General features: G+C 41.7%; 1 protein-coding gene across 3 annotated transcripts in view; it reads right to left on the bottom strand.

Moving 5' to 3' along the window:
- Window positions 1-12082: 12082 nt before the first annotated feature.
- Window positions 12083-18300, bottom strand: part of MEX3C (mex-3 RNA binding family member C) — a 43762-nt gene continuing 37544 nt past the window's right edge. For all 3 annotated transcript variants that reach the window (XM_011928760.1, XM_011928757.1, XM_011928758.1), the window contains one exon: window positions 12083-15097. In XM_011928760.1, the coding sequence (XP_011784150.1) occupies window positions 13872-14990 (1119 nt within the window). In that variant the 5' untranslated portion in view covers window positions 14991-15097 and the 3' untranslated portion in view covers window positions 12083-13871. The remainder of the gene's footprint in view (window positions 15098-18300) is intronic.

Raw genomic sequence — 18300 nt, 5'->3', positions numbered from 1 at the left:
CTTGTAGATGGGCTCAAGCTACAGCTTCAAGACAGCAGTGGCCACATTGCAGATGGTGGTGACCTGTCTGCACTCCCCACCTCCTGCTTAGGGTGCTCAGTGGCTTCCTGTTCACTCAGTTTTCTCACCCAATCTTTTCAATAGAACTTTTACCCACAAAGCACAGCCAATGACCAAGGACACCTTAGAGCAAGGACTAGTAAACCACAGCCTTTGCACCAATGCGCCCCACTGCCTGTTTGTGTACAGCCTATGAACTAAGAATGATTTTTCCGTTTTTAAATGGTTGAAAAAAACTCAGTAGAAGAATATTTTGTGATACGTGGAAATCATATGACACTCAGACGTCAGTGTCCATAAATAATGTTTTGTTCACTTGTATAGCTTATGGCTGCTTTTGTGCTACAAAGGCAGGTTGCATACTTGCGACAGACTGTATGGCCTGCAAAACCTAAAATATTATCTGGTCCTTTGCAGAAAAGGTTGGCTGATCCCTGAGTTAAAGATACCTTCCTTCTAGGAGGAGTTGCAATTTAATTCACATTCATCCCTTAAGCAAAACAGATGAAGCTCTAATGGTGGAATTTCAGGCGTGTTATCTATGATAGGTTGACCTTTCTAAGGGGAAGTATGAGGAATATTAGAGCCAAGTAACAGAGGCAGCAGGATGTAAAATAGAAATTTTACTAGGCAATAGGAATCCTGGTTTCTAATTCCACCTTCAACTAATGAATAATTATGTGATTTTGAGCAAAAAGGCTTTTCATGTCCCAGCCACTTTCCTTACCCAGGATCTCTCCTGCCCTTAAAAAGGAAGACAATAGCTGTGAAATGCTTTGAGACCTAAAAAAAGTCACTCAAATCAAAGATTAGGAGGAAAAAAAAGATTAGGCAATTCTAGAACATTCTGCTAAGGTGATATCTGATATTTCTTCCCTTTTTTGATATCCGAAATATCTGATATTTCTTCCTGTCTTTTTTTTTGTTTTTAATTTTTTGAGATAGGGTCTTGCTTTGTCACCCAGGCTGGAGTGCAGTGTCACGAACATGGCTTACTCCAGCCTTTACCTCCCAGGCTCAAGCAATCCTCTTGCTTCAGCCCTCCAAGTAGCTGAGACTATAGGCATGTGCCACCATGTCTGGCTAATTTTTGTACTTTTTGTAGAGTTGGTGTTTGCCATGTTGCCCAGGCTGGTCTCAAACACCTGGGCTCAAGCCATCCGCCCACCTCAGCCTCCCAAACTGTTGGGATCACAGGTGTGGGCCACCACGCCTGGCCTTTCTTCCTTTCAAAGAAGGGAAACAAAATGTCTATAGGTGTAGTGACCCTATGCTCCTCAAAACCCTTAGCTTGACAACAAGTCTATTATAGACCGTTGGCATTTGTGCAACTGACACGCAGTCATTCCCAAGCCACCCAGAAGGTCCCTGACCTATATATTTGTTATTTTGCCTAGGCACAAATCTGAGTTACTCAGCCACTACTAAATGAACCTAGTGGATGTAGTGGATGGCCCAGTACAGACATCCCAGGACAGCTGGCTGTTCTTTCCTGGTTATGACAGACATAGTAACTAATAAAGTGATTTAAAACATTCTTTGTAAATAAACACTCTGTATTCATGACGCTGGCCCTCTCAAATGTCTAAGGAGGGACTCCCCATGAGTGATGTGTTTTACATTAAAAGTATTTATTTGCAATCGGGACTCTAGCCTGTGTTGGCCATTTCTAGAAGCTGTCGAACGTATCTTTAAAGACTGCGCCCAGAAGTGGCTTCCTTTCCTGGCAGTCTCAGTTTCTGGTTCCTAGAAGTTGCTGATTCCAACAGCACCCGATGACCACAAGTCATCTGAGGGGACCTGTGGCCAAGAATGGATGACAACCACATTTTATTCGGACACCAAAGCAAGTTGCAGCCTGAATTGCAACCACACCTTGCAATGGCCCCAACACATGCAACAGAAACAGAATTTGCACTTGGTATGTTTATTTCCATTGCTCTTAAAAATGCAAACCCACACTAAAGCCCATGCCAAAGACAGTTGGAACAAATTGCGTCACCTGGATTTTGGGGTTTGTAATAGCCAGCCTATGTTGGTGTGCAAATTGGCCAGTTGTATGCTATTTTAAACCCTTCCTGCTCCCTTTCCCATTTTGTGCCAAGGGCACACAAAGCTGCCCAGAAGGAAGGAATTCAATCAGCATCAGAAGAATGCATTGAAGTCCTGTTTCCTAAACCCCAGGGGAGAGCTGAGTGGGAGGGAAGGACCCAGCTAGCTGAGGACAGAGTCCTTTTTATGTGTCTGTTTCCCCAAGCCGAATGCTGGCCCCAACTGACAAATGTTAGTGGGAGGGAACAATGGAGGAGGGTGGCTGGATGGCAGTGAGAGGCCTGGGAAGGGCCTGGGGATGAGGAGGGGGTGGAAGCACTTCCTGAGGATCCATCCAGGCCCAGAGTTTTCAGCTGCCACCTCCAGAGCTCCGCCTGCCTGCTTGACCAGGTCCAGTTGGCCCTAGCAGAAAGTCATCACCCTGTCCTTGCCAGCACTCGATCCCTGGCTATAAGTCTTATCTGGTCAAGCTGCTCTCTGTATCGGACTCTCCAGTCAAGTATCTGGACTGCTGGGCTGATAGTCACCTTTTTTCTATGATGTTTCTCCCTGGTCAGTCTCAGAATTAATACATTTTTCCTCTGCTAGTTCCCTCTCCTCTTCTGAAATAATATGGAGGTTCTGTCCACTCTAAACTCACCCAGGGTTTGGGCTTGGCTGGGCCGGATGCCCTGCATGCTGATACTTTCATGTGGTCAGCCCACGCCCTGGGTTATGTGCCAACCTGCCTCCCAGTTTTACACAGTGCCCTCTCATGCCAGCTAGTCAGAACAGAGTGTCCTCCTATAGGATCCAGGGATAGGTTAGGGGTTGAAGTCCCTCACAAGGCCTCTAGGGTGTCAAGGCACAGGGCATCTCATGGAAGCACTGGTGTGGGATCAAGTCCACCCTAAAAAAAGTCCTGTGCTGTATTGTACCTGCTAAGGGGCAAGGCTGGCCCCCCCAAATAATAGGTATCATAAGTAATCCCCTAGCACAGTGCCACCTCCATGTTCTAGGTGCTCAGTAATGTAGACTAACAAATACTTAAGTGGCCAGGGCAGGCTGATTACTATGAACAACACAGAAGAGACAGGTTTTTTTTATGAATGAAATATTTCACACCCAGGGGACTTTGTTTTACCATTGTTAATATAAACTGTGAATTTAGAGTTTTTTTTTTTTTGAGATGGAGTCTTGCTCTGTCTTCCAGGCTGGAATGCAGTGGCACGATGTCGGCTCACTGCAACCTCCGCCTCCCAGGTTCAAGCAAGTCTCCTGCCTTAGCCTCCAGAGTAGCTGGGATTACAGGTGTGCACTTCCATGACCAGCTAATTTTTGTGTTTTTTAATAAAGACAGAGTTTCACCATGTTGGCCAGGCTGGTCTTGAACATCCTGACCTCAAGTGATCTACCCGCTTCGGCTTCCCAAAGTTGGGATTACAGGCGTGAGCCACCACCCGGCCATTTTTTTTTTTTTTTTTGAGATGGAGTCTTGCTCTGTCACCCAGGCTGCAGTGCGGCAAGATCTCACTATCTTACTCACTGCGAACTCCGCCTTCAGGTTTCAGGCGATTCTTATGCCTCAGCCTCCCTAGTAGCTGGGACTACAAGCATGCACCACCACACCTGGCTAATTTTTTTTTTTTTTTTTGGGGTATTTTTTAGTAGTGATGGGTTTCACAATGTTGGCCAGGCTGGTCTCCAACTCCTGGCCTGAAGTGATCCACCCACCTCGGCCTCCCAAAGTGTTGGGATTATAGGCGTGAGCCACCGCACCCGGCCAATTTAGAGAGCTTTAAATGCTGAAAGCATTCTGTGAAGAGGTGGGTTGGCACCTGGAGGTTGTTCAAACCAAATGGGCCTGTGTGGGCTCAGCCTCCCCAGTTGTTATTCTGGCATCGGGGCCTCCTGGTTCCCAGTTCTGGCAGCCCTGCTCAGCCCCCTTCCCCTCATCTGTAAAATCAGGTAGCTGTCCAACTTCATAGGATTGGCAGAAGAGTCAAATATAATATATGGAATTCTTTCTGGAATGAAATAAAAAGAGAGGCATCTAAGTGGGAGCACCAGAAGCCCGCAGGTCTGAGGACTCAGGAGGCAGAGAAGATTCTCTCCCTGCCTTGGGCCTTGGGATCCCTGCTGTACCTTCAGGGTTTTCCTCCATCTGTGTCTTTTTTCCTGGTCAAAACAGACTGTTATTTAAGCACTGAGCTTTTTGTTCCTCTTTCATTTATGTCTCCAGAGGCAACTGCAACTATGTAGCCTATGAAGCCCCTGAAAAACCTGAGCCCACACCCAGGCACTGATTCAAATGAAAAAGCAGTATCCAAAAGCCCAAGGAAAGCCCAAGGAAAATGGTCCATTGCGAAGCTGGACAATTTCCTCTCCCGTTACATCATCACAGCTTGTAGACTGTAAGAGCATGCTGTGTTCTTAAAGAGCTTACCTGCCTCAAACTAAAGCAAAACCTTCAGGAGCTATGTGATACATGTAATAAACATCTTGTGCATTGATTTTACTCCTGAAAATGTGTGTGGTTTAATATTAAATACGGATTTTGTTAGGAAAATGCGAATTTATTGATTAAGATAAAACACAAGATGTCAAAGAAATTTCAGGCTTGCAGCCTAAAGCAGTGGTTCACAACCCTGGCTTTGCAGGGCTGAACACCCCGCTCCCACACAGCCCTGCCTCGGCCCACCCACTAATTCAGGATCTTAGAGGGGCAGGTGTCCAGCATCAGCACCTCTAAAAGGCTCCCAGGTGACACTAAGGTTCAGGTGGGATTAAGCAGCACCGTCTCAAGGCTGTGTTTGCCCTTGAAACCCAGGTAGGAGGTGGACAGGTGAGCACACTCCCTCAGCACCGGTTTCTGGTCCCTTTGTAGATGAGATAAAGTGACTTCTTCAAGATCTGAGTGATACAGTGACAAATCCATTGTGGAGCTTTGCTGGGTCAAACCAGTGTGACATCAAAGCCCTACAGAGGTCCACTGGGGTTAGCTCCAAGTGGTCTTAGTGCTGCCCTTAGCACACCCTTAGAAAGTGGATCCAGATCTGGCAAAGAAGACCAAGGACTCATACTTAGGTGTCTTTCTACGTTGTTAATGGAAGAGCAAACTAAGGATGTCCCTCTAAGCCCTTTCAGGACTTAGCCAAGTCTCAAAGCCCCATGAGACAGCATCCCAACAACCCTTTGTAAGGCCTGAAGGTGATGGTTCTGAAGTCCTCTGGTTCCTTCCTGGAACAACGGTCAAATGGGAAAACCACAGGAAAACGAGACTTCCTAGAAAGGTGCAGGCATCCTAAGTTTTCAAATAAAATCTTACTTGAAGCCTAAGAAAATGGATTCAGGCAGCTTAATTCTTGTTTGTTCCATGCACAACCTATCTTTCACCAAACAGATTCTGAGGCAACTTGATGCGGCTGCCAGGAATAGGCAGACTGTCTGAGGTGGGAAGTGCAACAGGCTCAGGCCTGGGTGACTGTAAAGCAGGTCCTCAGGGCACAGTGGTCTGGCTGCCTGGCAGCAAGATCTCTAGAGAGAACCCGAGAAGTGCAAGAGACAGCTTTGTAAAGGGGTCCTGGGGCTTACAAACCCTGACTGTGGCATTTCAATTGGAATGTAAGCTGCTCAGTAAGGAAGCAACACACAGCAGGGGTGAAGAACATGCACATCACAATGGCTGAATGCCATTCTTTCGGTCATTGTGTGACCCTGGGCAAGTTCATTCATCTCCGAGATGGGGCTCTTATCTGTAGGAGGGGGTACTACTTCCCTCACAGAGTTTAAGGATTAAGTGTCATTGTATATAAAACATTTAGGAGCATGCTTAACTCAAGTACTCAACCTAGAACTTGCTTGCTCATTAGCCTTGGAATGGCTAATGAGGGTTTGGCTTTCAATGTCAGAAGGCACTTTTGATGGTCACAACTGTGTGCGTGCGCGCACGGTGTGTGTACTACTGACATCTAGTGGGTGGAGGCCAGGTATGCTGGTAAACACCCCATAGTGCACAGGACAGCCTCCTACCGCCCAACAAATTATTCAGCCCAAAATGTCAATAGTACTAAGGTTGAGTACCTCTGGTCTAAAGGGAGAAGCTGAGGTTAGCCCACCCAGACAAGGGGAGGTGGGTAGGAAACAAGCTTACAAGTGTGGGATCTGGCAGCAACTTTAAAGTCCTGCAGCCATCCCTGGAAGCAGAACCAACCCTCTTCTCAACTGGTACACTTTTAGCAGCTATTAGTCAAGGGTATGTTAGAGACACTGGATCAGAATGAAGACTCATAGGTCAGTGGACTGATTTAAATAGCTTTTTGGTAAAATGTGAAAAAGCAATAGAAAATGGAGGGCCAGAACAGAAAAGAAGCTAGAGGTTGAAATGTGGTCCAGGTCACTTGAGGTCAGGAGTTTGAGACCAGCCTGGCCAACATGGTGAAACCCCATCTCTAATAAAAATACAAAAATTAGCCAGGGGTGGTGGCGGCCACCTGTAATTCCAGCTAATCGGGAGGCTGAGGCAGGGGAATCGCTTGAATCCAGGAAGCAGAGGTTGCAGTGAGCCGAGATCATGCCACTGCACTCTAGCCTGGGTGACAGAGCAAGTGAGACTTTGTCTCAAAAAAAAAAAAAAAAGCAAAAACAAAAACAAACAAAAAAATGTGGTTCAGGAAGAGAAAAAAAAAAAAAGCATCACATAGTAATAAAATATGAGGTCCATCCCCCCTTCTTGATTTTTCTCTTTAGGACAAGGCATTACATACTCAGAACTACAAACACTTAAGTCAATGAATTTGCATTATTCCAGAAAAAGACCAATCCTTCAAAAAGTCAACAAAGTTGTCTGGCTGGGCCACTATCTGCTCATGCTATGGCGTCAAAGATGAAACTAAGTAAAAATTTTGACTCCACCATAGCTTTGGCTGATTTTGACATTTCATTTGCTTGGCAGGGCAAGTGCCCATTGAGTCAACAAATCGATTCTGAAACAATTATTTGTGCCTTAACTAGCCCAAGCTCTTCATGGTCATGACAGTCTGAGGATATTAATTACTCCTATCATATTAAAAAGGGCCACTGAAATCTTTTGATTGACATGCCCAGGAATGAGAGAACCAGAGTTAAATGAAAAACGCTCACATGTGCAAAACACTGAGGCATTTTCCATGGAATCCTCTGAAAATGCCTTTAGACTTGGGAATTTTTACCTTAAGCCTGTTATTTATTTTTCACTCTTTACTAATTTTCACCCTTAAGCCTCAGCTTTATTCTCTGCAAAATGGAGATAATACTTCCACCTCTAGGGGTATGGTAAAGATTAAGTATGCACCTGAATTCACTTTGTGCTAACCGGGCCACACAACTAAAGGTAGTGCTCTACACCCCGAAGGCTTCTCACTTTTACTTTAACACTGCTCTCGAGAGCCCTTCAACAGTATTTTTCAGGGTCATGCTGGATTTTTAAAAGAAACAGAACAAGAGGATGCTACCTATGAAAGTAAATTAGGTACTTCACAGCAGGCCTTTCTATGCCTTAGTTTCATACTTAGGTTTGAAAGCATTTCTGAGCAACTATTTTCATTTCACAGATAAGGAAAATGAGATGCAAAATATTAATCTGCAAAACATGGGATTAAATACCCTCTAACAAAGCCAGAAAATAAGGGAACGTGAAATGGAAGCCCAAGTTGGAGACTAAAATGAAATTCTACAACTCCTATGCCCTGACACCTTTGTAGGGCTAGCCCAGGAGCAGTTTCTAGGTGTAATGACCAGGATTTGGGAAGTAAAGGAAATGACTGAAAAATCAAATGTACTCTAAAAGGTGACTAAATTCCCTTCATTGGTCTACTTGGATTTTAAGACCCCAGGGAGAGAGAGCTGTAGAGTCCTGATTCCATCTTTTCTCCGGAAGGGGTGGCAACTAAGGGTGTCTAAGTAGTGGTGATGGTGGAAGGGATGGCAGAAGGATGCTATTCCTGGGGAAAGTTAAAAAGATAAGGGCACCATCTAAAGCAATAGGAACATCAAAAAAGCCTGCCTATTAGCAAAGAAAAGGGACCATTTCTGAAATCCTTGACTACAAATACAATCTTCAACATGAGGATGCATTTTTGAAAAAGCATTTGGGATCACCTGCTTAGGAAAACATAAAAGATGACTGACTCAAGAGTTCTCACAAGCTTCCAGACATGAGAATAAGATCTTTTCATTGGATTATGTGTGGTTCCAGAAAAACCACTGGGAATAGTTCAAGAAAAGCGGATTTTGGAGTTGGCTTTCTCAAATTCAAATGAGATGGCAGCTCTCAGAATATGAATTCTGAGAACCTTCATTCATGCACTGAAGACACACACTTAGAAAGATCTGCCTAGCCTCTAGATAACTAGAGCTTCCAGGATTTTTTAAAAAACATCCTAGGTAGGCTGGGCACAGTGGCTCATGCTTGTAATCCTAGCACCCTGGGAGGCCAAGGCTGGAGGATCGCTTGAGGCCAGCCTGGGCAACACAGTCTATCTGTCCAGTATTTCTCTGTTGTTTTAAATGGTCTTTCAGAAAATTTTACTTCAACAATACTAATAATTTTTCAATAGGCATTGCTATTTGTTATCTCTATGATCACATTCTCTTGTCACCTAATAAATCTGGCTAATTTACACATGTGGGGCATTAGCCAAATCTACGAGTTATCAAGTATTCCCTCAATCCTTTTTGAAATTTTAGCTTTCTAGAGACAGGGTCTCCCTGTTACCCAGGCTGCTCTTGAACTCCTGGGCTCAAGTGATCCTCCAGCCTCGGCCTTCCGAAGTGCTGGGATTATAGGCATCCATCAGCCACTGCACCTAGCCCTAGTTTTATCGTTAAGGTATAATGCCTAGCACTTCACCTCTGACTCAAGTAGACTTGAAACCACTACCCATTCATGTCCCTTGTGATACTACTTTGGTAATTTCCCTGAAATTGCAGAACTCAGTGTTTCTGATACTGAAAATGTCATGAAACAGATATAAAAGCCTTAATGCTTTACTATAGGGGAATATCTACATTTTATTTCCAAATTTTAAGTAATTACACTCAGTTTCAGGATTAAATAAGAAACCCTCAGATTTTCCATTTTGAATACAGGTAAACTATTGCTGACTTATCCAAGAAGATTCTAATTTACAAGAACCACCATCTGACTTACTTTATGGTACAGGTCATGTTTGTATCTTTTTGTGCAGCCCTGAAGATGGTGTGACTGACTTGTCCCATCCCCATGCTCCATATTTAAATATGCAGAAAATTATGTATAACACTGCTAGCAGCTTTGGGTAAACTGAAATGTTGCTGGTAGGAATTGAGCAGACTCATATAATCTTGACTCTCATTTACTGCCTCTTCTTAAACTAGCAAGCCTCTTGTTACTAAGCCAGTTCTTTTCAGTTTTTGGTTTAAACTCAGCTGATTACTATAGTTCCTTCTTAAAACTTCCACATTACAAAAGGAAGGCACTTACGCACATGCTTTTAGAGATTGAAGATTTATCATTTAGAACACATTCAAAGGCAGCAGGAAGTCTATTTTTACAACTCATTAAGTAAACAAGTTACAAATATCCCCATTTTCCATGAGACTAATGAGGATCTAAACTCACCCCAAGGGCTTAGAAATGTGTGGTTTCTCTTTAGCCATCTTCCCTCCCAATTCCAATCTCTGATCAGTGAACTCCATTTACTATTTAAAATATCTAATCACTTACCCTCCTTATTAAGTTTTCTTGTACTAGTGTACAAACACAATCCTTTAAGATGTAGATAAACGAAAATGGAGGCAGTAGAAAATCTCAATGGCAGGAACATTTCTTTCACAATTCTCAATTATTACATATAAGCAGTTGAAGAAACTTAATAGGAAGAGCTGCTCTGATGTACCCAAGGGGGAAGGTATGCCATTTTAAAGAGAACAGCTATTTTAAATCTTTACTAAATTGAATCTCCCCCTGAGGCTTCTCAATGTCCTTCCCTATATTTCATCAGGGTTCCACTGCCCATAGTTACTTCGATAAGTCACTAAGAGCAAATGGTTAAGTTATGGGATAGCCAGAAGAGAGAATATTACTGCTACCACTAAATTACGTTGTAGAAGTATACTGACAAGGAAAAGATGTTCACAGTGTATTATAAACATCCCCAATCCCCATTATTTATAAAAAGTTTTAGAATGAGAAAAGTAGAAATTTAAGGGATAGAAGGGGCAGGTAGCAGAATGAGAACCAGTGTCTGGTTTTGGGCTACCAGATTCACTGAACAATCTGTAAAAACACATTTACTACCCCTATTTTATACCTGTTTTTTTAAACCTAATTATTCTAGCCTCCATTCTTGCTAAAAGTCTACTTTGCAGAGGGATTCTTTTGATAAAGTCTTTTATCAAATAACTTTTGATAAAAAGTCTTTTTTTATCAAATAACAATAACTTGAGCAGCTAGCCAAACCTAATGTTTTCAGTTTAGCATCCACCTTTCCAGTTGTGAAAACGGAATAATGTGAAGGTCTCCCAATAGGTTTGCCTAATTCTTGGTTATTCACATTGCAGATTATCCAGTGTGGTATGGCTATTTCCTGTAACAGAGGCCCACAGATTTCCTGAAGTCTCTCTTCCCCAACACTTCAGTAAGCAAGAAAATTAACACAGGCACACAGGGAAAGGCAGATCCCGACTTAGAACCAGAGTAAGTACTTATCAGTTTTGCTAACATTACTTCCAGACAAGTTTTGGCTTACTCTGGGACAAGTAAAGCTTCTAAAATAGAGATTATTTTCAAGGCCCCCTGAAAGATTTTGACCTAGCATTAGGTAAAAGTTAATTCATTTCACAAGTTATCCAATCTAAACAGGAATTGTACAAATAGTGTAACACAACCGAATAATTAGACTAATACTTCCGGAAGCTAATCCTAAAGTTGACAAAGTAACTCTGCCCAACAATTCTAGAACGATGATCTTGCCCATTATTGAATCTATGTTTGCTAGTCTACCACAGCCTAAGAATTTGTCCAAAACCCACAGTGAAGCCTTGGTATGGTATGTGATACGTCTAAGTATTACAAATAAATAGAGGCAGGGCACAGTGGCTCACGCCTGTAGTCCCAGCACTTTGGGAGGTCAAGGTGGGCGGATCACTTAGGGTCAGGAATTTGAGACCAGCCTGGCCAACATGGTGAAACCCCATCTCTACTAAAAATACAAAAATTATTAGCTGGGCGTGGTGGTGTGTGCCTGTAATCCCAGCTACTCGGGAGGCTGATTTGAACCCGAGGGGCAGAGGTTGCAGTGAGCAGAGTGAGCTACTGCACTCCAGGCCGGGTGACAGAACGAGAATCCATCTCAAAAAAAAAACAAAAAGAGAATAGAATTTTAGTTTCTTTAAAATTATCTTAGAAATGTCTTTATTCTTGTTTTTTAAAAAAAGTCAATGATTTACTTCAATCTGTATCAAATCAATTTCATAAATGGAGAAATATTTTTGTCAACTTTTCAGAAGGTAGTTTTTCTTGAAAGGGTAAACTGGTGCTTTTGTATTAGAAAAGAACTTGTTTTACAGATTTGGTAATAAAAAGACAAAAATCCATAAACAAAGGATGCAAACCAAGTAGAATTTAAGTTGAATTCAGGATTTCAAGTAACGATGTATAAAAGAAAGTCACTTACTATTCACAATTAGATCACTAGTGGTTTGTGGTCAACTACACAAATATGCAATTAAATCTACAAGCAGCCAAATTCCCAATTTACTGTAATGTAACACTCAAAGAAAAAAACTAAACTTGGACAGGAACATAAGCGACACACTCAATACCAAGAGCACACACACATAAAATAACTACAAAAGTGAGCAGAGATAGCTGGTTGGGGAACAGGGAGTCTGTAAAAGAAAATTTTCAATTCTGTTAACTAATCTTCTAGTATAAACTGATGATTATACGAAACACACCAAGGAGAATACATTCAAGTTAATGGAAACAAGTCTTTATTAAGTAACTTTTAATATCAGAAAAATAAAACTCTTATAATTCTCTTTACAGCAAATATATAATATCAGTGCTTTGGCCATCTTAAGTTAAAGGCCCTTTATCATAAAATATATGGTTTTAAATTTTACTCAAATTGAATTTATAATCCCTATGACTTCCCTACATATACATAACAAAAGAGTGTAGTAAAATTAGCAAATACTAAACTATATTGATAATTTATCATTCTTAGTTTGTGGTTTTTAGAAACAGTACACGCACCTAATATATGTCGATTCCTTGGCTTATTAGTTGCAGTGTACAATGCAACAAAATACAAAATACATGCTTGGTGAACATTCGTTCATATCTACAAGACGGCAGCTAGAGATTAGGTTTCAATACTGACATTTACTATCCTACAAGCAATTAGCATTACATCATAATATGCCATCAAGGCAACTTTTTTTATACTGAAAAAATCAAAATAAAAACCGTTATTTGTAAACTTTTATACGAAATGTAACTCTTCAAGTGGAAATAAAAAATAAAATTTGTCTATTTACTATTGAATACACATAGGATTTCAATTTTCATTATACCGAGAAAAAAGCTCTTTTGTGTTGGGAAAATAATGCTTCAAAAAATAATTAGTAGAAAAACCCACCAGTATAATGTTTTGTCCTTTCAATGCCAGCACAGATTTGGGAACATACTGAGGATGAAGTTATAGACATCCACAGGTGAAATGTACGAGTGTATTTTAAATAAATCTTTCCTTGTGATTGGAAATAGTTTTGAAATGAAGTAAACTGATTGGAGGTTGTCACAGCTGCTTTTATGAATTATGCCAAGGGCATCATTATCCCTTTCCCCTTCCTCCCTCCCCTAAACTACTAAAAAATAAAAATATATTTATAATGTGCAAGACAAATATGGATTGAACATAAAATGTTTCACATTTTGATCTATAGTCTAAAAACTAACAGCTCGAGCACACTAATGAATGGAATGTTCGCATCCTCAATTGTTAGCCAATATAGGTGCCATCCCAAAGCCCTTCCTGATATGGGAAAACCAAGGTGGCCATTTCCACATTCACCAAGAGAGGCAATGGGCAGGAATTCAGCATTCCTGATCCACTGATCATACCAGCCTTGAGCACTCTGGGCGAGATGAAAGTCAATGTAGCAGTTTTTGTCCCAAATTATAACCAGTGATCTAGTAAACTGCCATCAGCCCTATTATTACCAATAAGTAATCACAATGCATTAAAAAGTTACTTGCAATCCTGCAGAATTAGGCATAAGTTGTTGTAAAATAAAAAACAAACAAACCTGTTTTGTCAAAACTGGCAGTGTAAAGAAGGCAGCACTGGAAGTGTATGAATCGTCTGTAATGCCAAGTACCCTCTATAAACTCTTAAAGTGGTTAGGCTTTGGGACCCACTGTTTTGAAATACACTTTTCTCATAGGCTCACACAACCTATGATTATCTTCACTCAGCCAAGTTGGACTTCAGCTTTAGCAATTCTTATATAAACTATGTCTCTGGGTCTACAGGATAGTATTAATAATTCAAACCAAACTAATAGACAAGAGACCACTTAGGTTTAGTGTTACCATAGCAGCCTTTTATAAGTTTACTAACAACTTTAGCCTAATCCCAATAAAGCCTGATAACAGTCATAAGAAATCATTAGGAAGTTTACTGGGGGGTACCATTATACCCATGCCTTTACGAGTCCATATAGAGATATAGTATTTATGTATATATATATAGTTAAGAGTGAATTTGGATTGCCTGAGTAACAGCTGTCTGGCAAACTGGACATGATGGCGTTCTCTTTTCACAGATCTTGTTGGCACATTCCATGCAGAAGAGGTTGTGGCCACATGGAACTAGGGCAGCAATAACCTCATTCTCAAAGCAAATCACACAGTCGTGCTTTCGTCTTGATTCTGGAGGTGAGCTAGAGGTGGAACCACCATTGGAAGAGGAGTAACTGTTGGTACCATTAGAAAAAGCAGGGATGTATATTGGAAGGCCAACATGGTTGCCTGTACTAGGTGGGTCGCTCCTAACCCTCCGAGCAAGTGGGTGTTCTATGCTCTCAGGAAATGTAGGAGACAGACGAGGAGTAGATGGCTGACTTCCTCTGCGCTGAGTCTTCATGTTACCAGAAGGATCACTCCCAAAGCCAGAGAGTGGGTTAACTGGTTCAAACGGAGTCCAGATAGTTTGAGCAGATGTTGGTAAAGAGTCAAAGGCAGGAGAGTCAACTGCAAGGTCTTCTGAGCCTACAGATGGTAGTGTATCTCCAAACCAGAAGTTTCCTGTGCTAAATGGGCTTGTTGGACTAAAGTCAGCCAGCCTATTGCTTCCAAAGTAGGAATCTGTGGAGCCACTTCCTAGAGAACTGGAACTATCATTTCGATAATTGGATATCATTCTCGCGCGGCTAGGAGGAACAGGATTGGAGGAGAGCCACGCAGAGCCAAGAGTGCCACCTTCAAAGCTTACATCGGTACCATTGTAATGGAAATCATTCTCTTCATTGAGCTCTATATAGTTTCCTGTACGCATGGCAATATGCATTTCTATTTCTTCCCGTGCTCGGTCGACATTTTCAGGCATCCCTGTCACTTCAAAGACAGGTTCCTTATCTCTGCTCGGAGTCACTATGTAGGTGTGGGTCTGCTGCTGAATTCTTTTAATAGTTGCTCCTTTGGGTCCAACCACTAATCCTACCACACGATAAGGGACCCTGACTTGGACGGTGGTTTGACCGGGCAGATTAGGACTACATGACAATCCTCCCAGGGCAGGCCCATTTTTGTTTCGAGATGCACGAATCATGGAGAAGTGCTCTGCAGCTGAGAGGATCTCTCTTTTGGCCATGGCAACATCTTCTTTCCTTCCAGTGACAACAAAAATGGGTTCTTCACCACGAACAGGAGTCTTGATATACGTGTTTGTCTTGGCTCTCAGTGCTTTAATTTTACAACCTGTTAGAAAGAAAACATTTCATAAGAATCAACATGTACTTCAATGATAGATATAAAGACAAATCACAGAATGCACCTTTTAAGCTAAATATCTGGTTACGGGTAAGTTTTAGAGTTCTTCACAAAGCTAGGAAGCGGCAGAGCCAGAAGTAAACCTAGTTTGACCTAAAATCTATGGTCTTTTTGCTAGTCCAAGAACCTCAATTTTCACAATTATCTTACAGAAGTTCTTAAACTGACTTCCACCTAATTATCTTATCACTTTAACTTAACATTACTCTTTCCTCTGTAAAACTCTATTGATGACAAACACTGTGCTCATGGCTAGTAGGTCATCTCACTGCTGCTCCCACCAGTTAAATCCTAGGCCTGCTATGATTCAGTTTTGTTTATTCCCATGTTGTTTGTGCTAAGTGTACTCACGCTAGTAACTGAATTATCTGAATTATTGCATAAACTAATGAAACATCAATGCAAAAAAGACGAGTACCTTAAAGAGTATCTTAAAGAAAAAAGCTGCTATTGAATTATGAATAGGTGAGATAGCTATAAAGGGCTGGGATAAAAAAAAGTAACATAGAATGATTTTGTATCATTGTAAAGTCCTGCTCCATTTAAAAGAAACAGATACTGCAGATTGTATGGAATGTGGGTGCTGGGTATGGTTTTACTCAAGGACTGCTCTGATTGACAGACACAATTTCAAACAAAAGGCCGTGACCCCAAATCCTAAGTATATTTAAGTTAAAATAAAACATCTAAGACACATGTGTATAACTTTACATAATTCACTTTAACCAACTTTTTTTTTTTTTTTTTTGTTAGTAATCACAGATTACTAGTGCCAACTATGTTAAGATTAGAGGGTTTCAAACTGTAACTTAAGATGTCAAGTACACAACCAAGGCATAAAACTCTGGGGTTATACTTTTTCAAAGACCCTAACTTGAGCTTGCCAGGATAGATGTGTTCTCATGAATATATCATACTACTCTTAGTTCATCAAAATAAAGAAGCTAGGTGCTATAATCCCAGCACTTTGGGAGGCTGAGGTAGGTGGATAACCTGAGGTCAGGAATTCAAGACCAGCCTGACCAACACGGTAAACAGGGCAAAACTCCGTCTTTACTAAATACACAAAAATTAGCTGGGTGTGGTGGTGCACACCTATAATCCCAGCTCCTTGGGAGGCTGAGGCAGAAGAATTGCTCGAACCCGGGAGACAGAGGCTGCAGTGAGCCGAGATTGTGCCACTGCACTCCAGCCTGGGCAACAAGAGTGAAACTCCATCTCAAAAAAAAAAAAGAGAAGCTAGGTGCTACTGAAGCTAGGTGTCACAATCTGAGCATGTCTTTTTCTTAAATATTCCCTTCCTTTTTTGTCCTCAATAAATTAATACTCTCTATACCACTTTAGTCAGATGATGCTTTTTTTTTGAGACAGTCGCGCTCTGTCACCCAGGCTGGCTGGAATGCAGTGATGTGATCTTGGCTCACTGCAACCTCCACCTCCCGGGCTCCAGCGATTCTTCTGCCTCAGCCTCCCAAGGAGCTGGAACTACAGGCGTGCACCACCACGCCCAGATAATTTTTTGTATTTTTAGTAGAGGCGGGGTTTCACCACATTGTTCAGGCTGGTCTTGAAATCCTGACCTTGTAATCTGCCCGCCTCAGCCTCTCAAAGTGCTGGATTACAGGCGTGAGCTACCACGCCTGGCTGATGCTTTCTAATAAAGCACATGACCCGATCACTTTTTTGCACAAAGTGGGACTTGTTTGTTTGCCCTTCCGAAGCATTCCCAAGCCACTAGGTGTTGACTACACAGGTTAAGTTATCCCCTATCCAAAAACACATGGGACCAGGAATGTTTGAGATTTTGGAGTATTTGCATTATACCTGCCAGCTGAGCATCCCTAATCTGAAAATCTGAAATGTTCCAGTGAGTATTTTCTTTGAGCACTATGCTGGTGCTCAAAAAGCCTCAGATTTTGGAGCTCCAAAACAAAATCAGAGGGTTTTTGAGCATTTAGGATTTCAAATTTTCAGATTAGAAGTTTCAGCCTGTATCTGCTTTTGTTCCACAATAGAAAATCAGTTAGAAGACTAGAGAGAACAACGGAACTTCCACATCTACTTATCATTTATGCAGGCTAAATGTCCAGGAGATTCCCTCATTCAGCACAGCAGGTACGGTTTGGTGTACAGAATTGAGATCACTCTCTATTGATGCTTAAGAAATTCTGAAAGGGGTATATGAACACAGAACTGGTCATACTCTATACTTAGGGGAGTTATTATTTGGATATGTAAGTTCACAGTGGGCTACAACTTGACAAGGTGGCAAGAAGGCAGTCAGCCACAATTACATTCCTAACAAGAGACAGATGTTATTCTGCAGAAAAACACAGGCAAATTGCATTAAGGACAAAGTGAGAATTAGTCTAAGGGTCTAGGGTTGGTCCCTTTCATTCCTTACTAATATTGACCATTAGAAAACTGAAAATAAATAAAAAAAAAAAAAGAAAAACAGAAATAAAAGAGAAAAAAGAAAGCTACGTAAAAATCCCTTAATCAAACACTTTTGATACTATAAGCAACTGCCAGTCACATCCTTAGTAGAATATTTTGTTAAATACCTAATAGGTATGTTATTAACTGAGGAAATATGATTGAGGGTCCACAGAACACTATCTAGCCTATAGTTGGTATTAATAAATAGGTGTTTAATGCATGGTTCATTGGGTACAGGTAAGACAAATGGTTTGAGCATGGGCCACTCTTGAGACAGAGAAGAAAGACAGGCCTGGTCTACACCCAAAAGGATCATGTGCTTATTAGGTTTTGCAGATCAGGGAAAAAAGTAACAGGAAGACAGGAAAGCCAGCCCTGGGTTTTTTTTTGTTGTTGTTTTTTGAGATGGAGTCTCACTTTGTTGCCCAGGCTAGAGTGCAGTGGCACCATATTGGCTCACTGCAACCTCTGTCTCCTAGGTTCAAGCAATTTTCCTGCCTCAGCCTCCCGAGTAGCTGGGATTACAGGTGCCCACCATCATACCCGGGTAATTTTTTTTTTTTTTTTTTTGAGACGGAGTCTCACTCTATCGCCCAGGCTGGAGTGCAGTGGCCGGATCTCAGCTCACTGCAAGCTCTGCCTCCCGGGTTTACGCCATTCTCCTGCCTCAGCCTCCCAAGTAGCTGGGACTA

The sequence above is a fragment of the Colobus angolensis genome, unplaced genomic scaffold (genome assembly GCF_000951035.1).
Source record: "Colobus angolensis palliatus isolate OR3802 unplaced genomic scaffold, Cang.pa_1.0 Scaffold8, whole genome shotgun sequence".
Classification (NCBI taxonomy): domain Eukaryota; kingdom Metazoa; phylum Chordata; class Mammalia; order Primates; family Cercopithecidae; genus Colobus; species Colobus angolensis.
The sequence above is the reverse complement of the archived record's forward strand: the minus strand, read 5'-3'. Positions and strand labels throughout refer to the sequence as shown.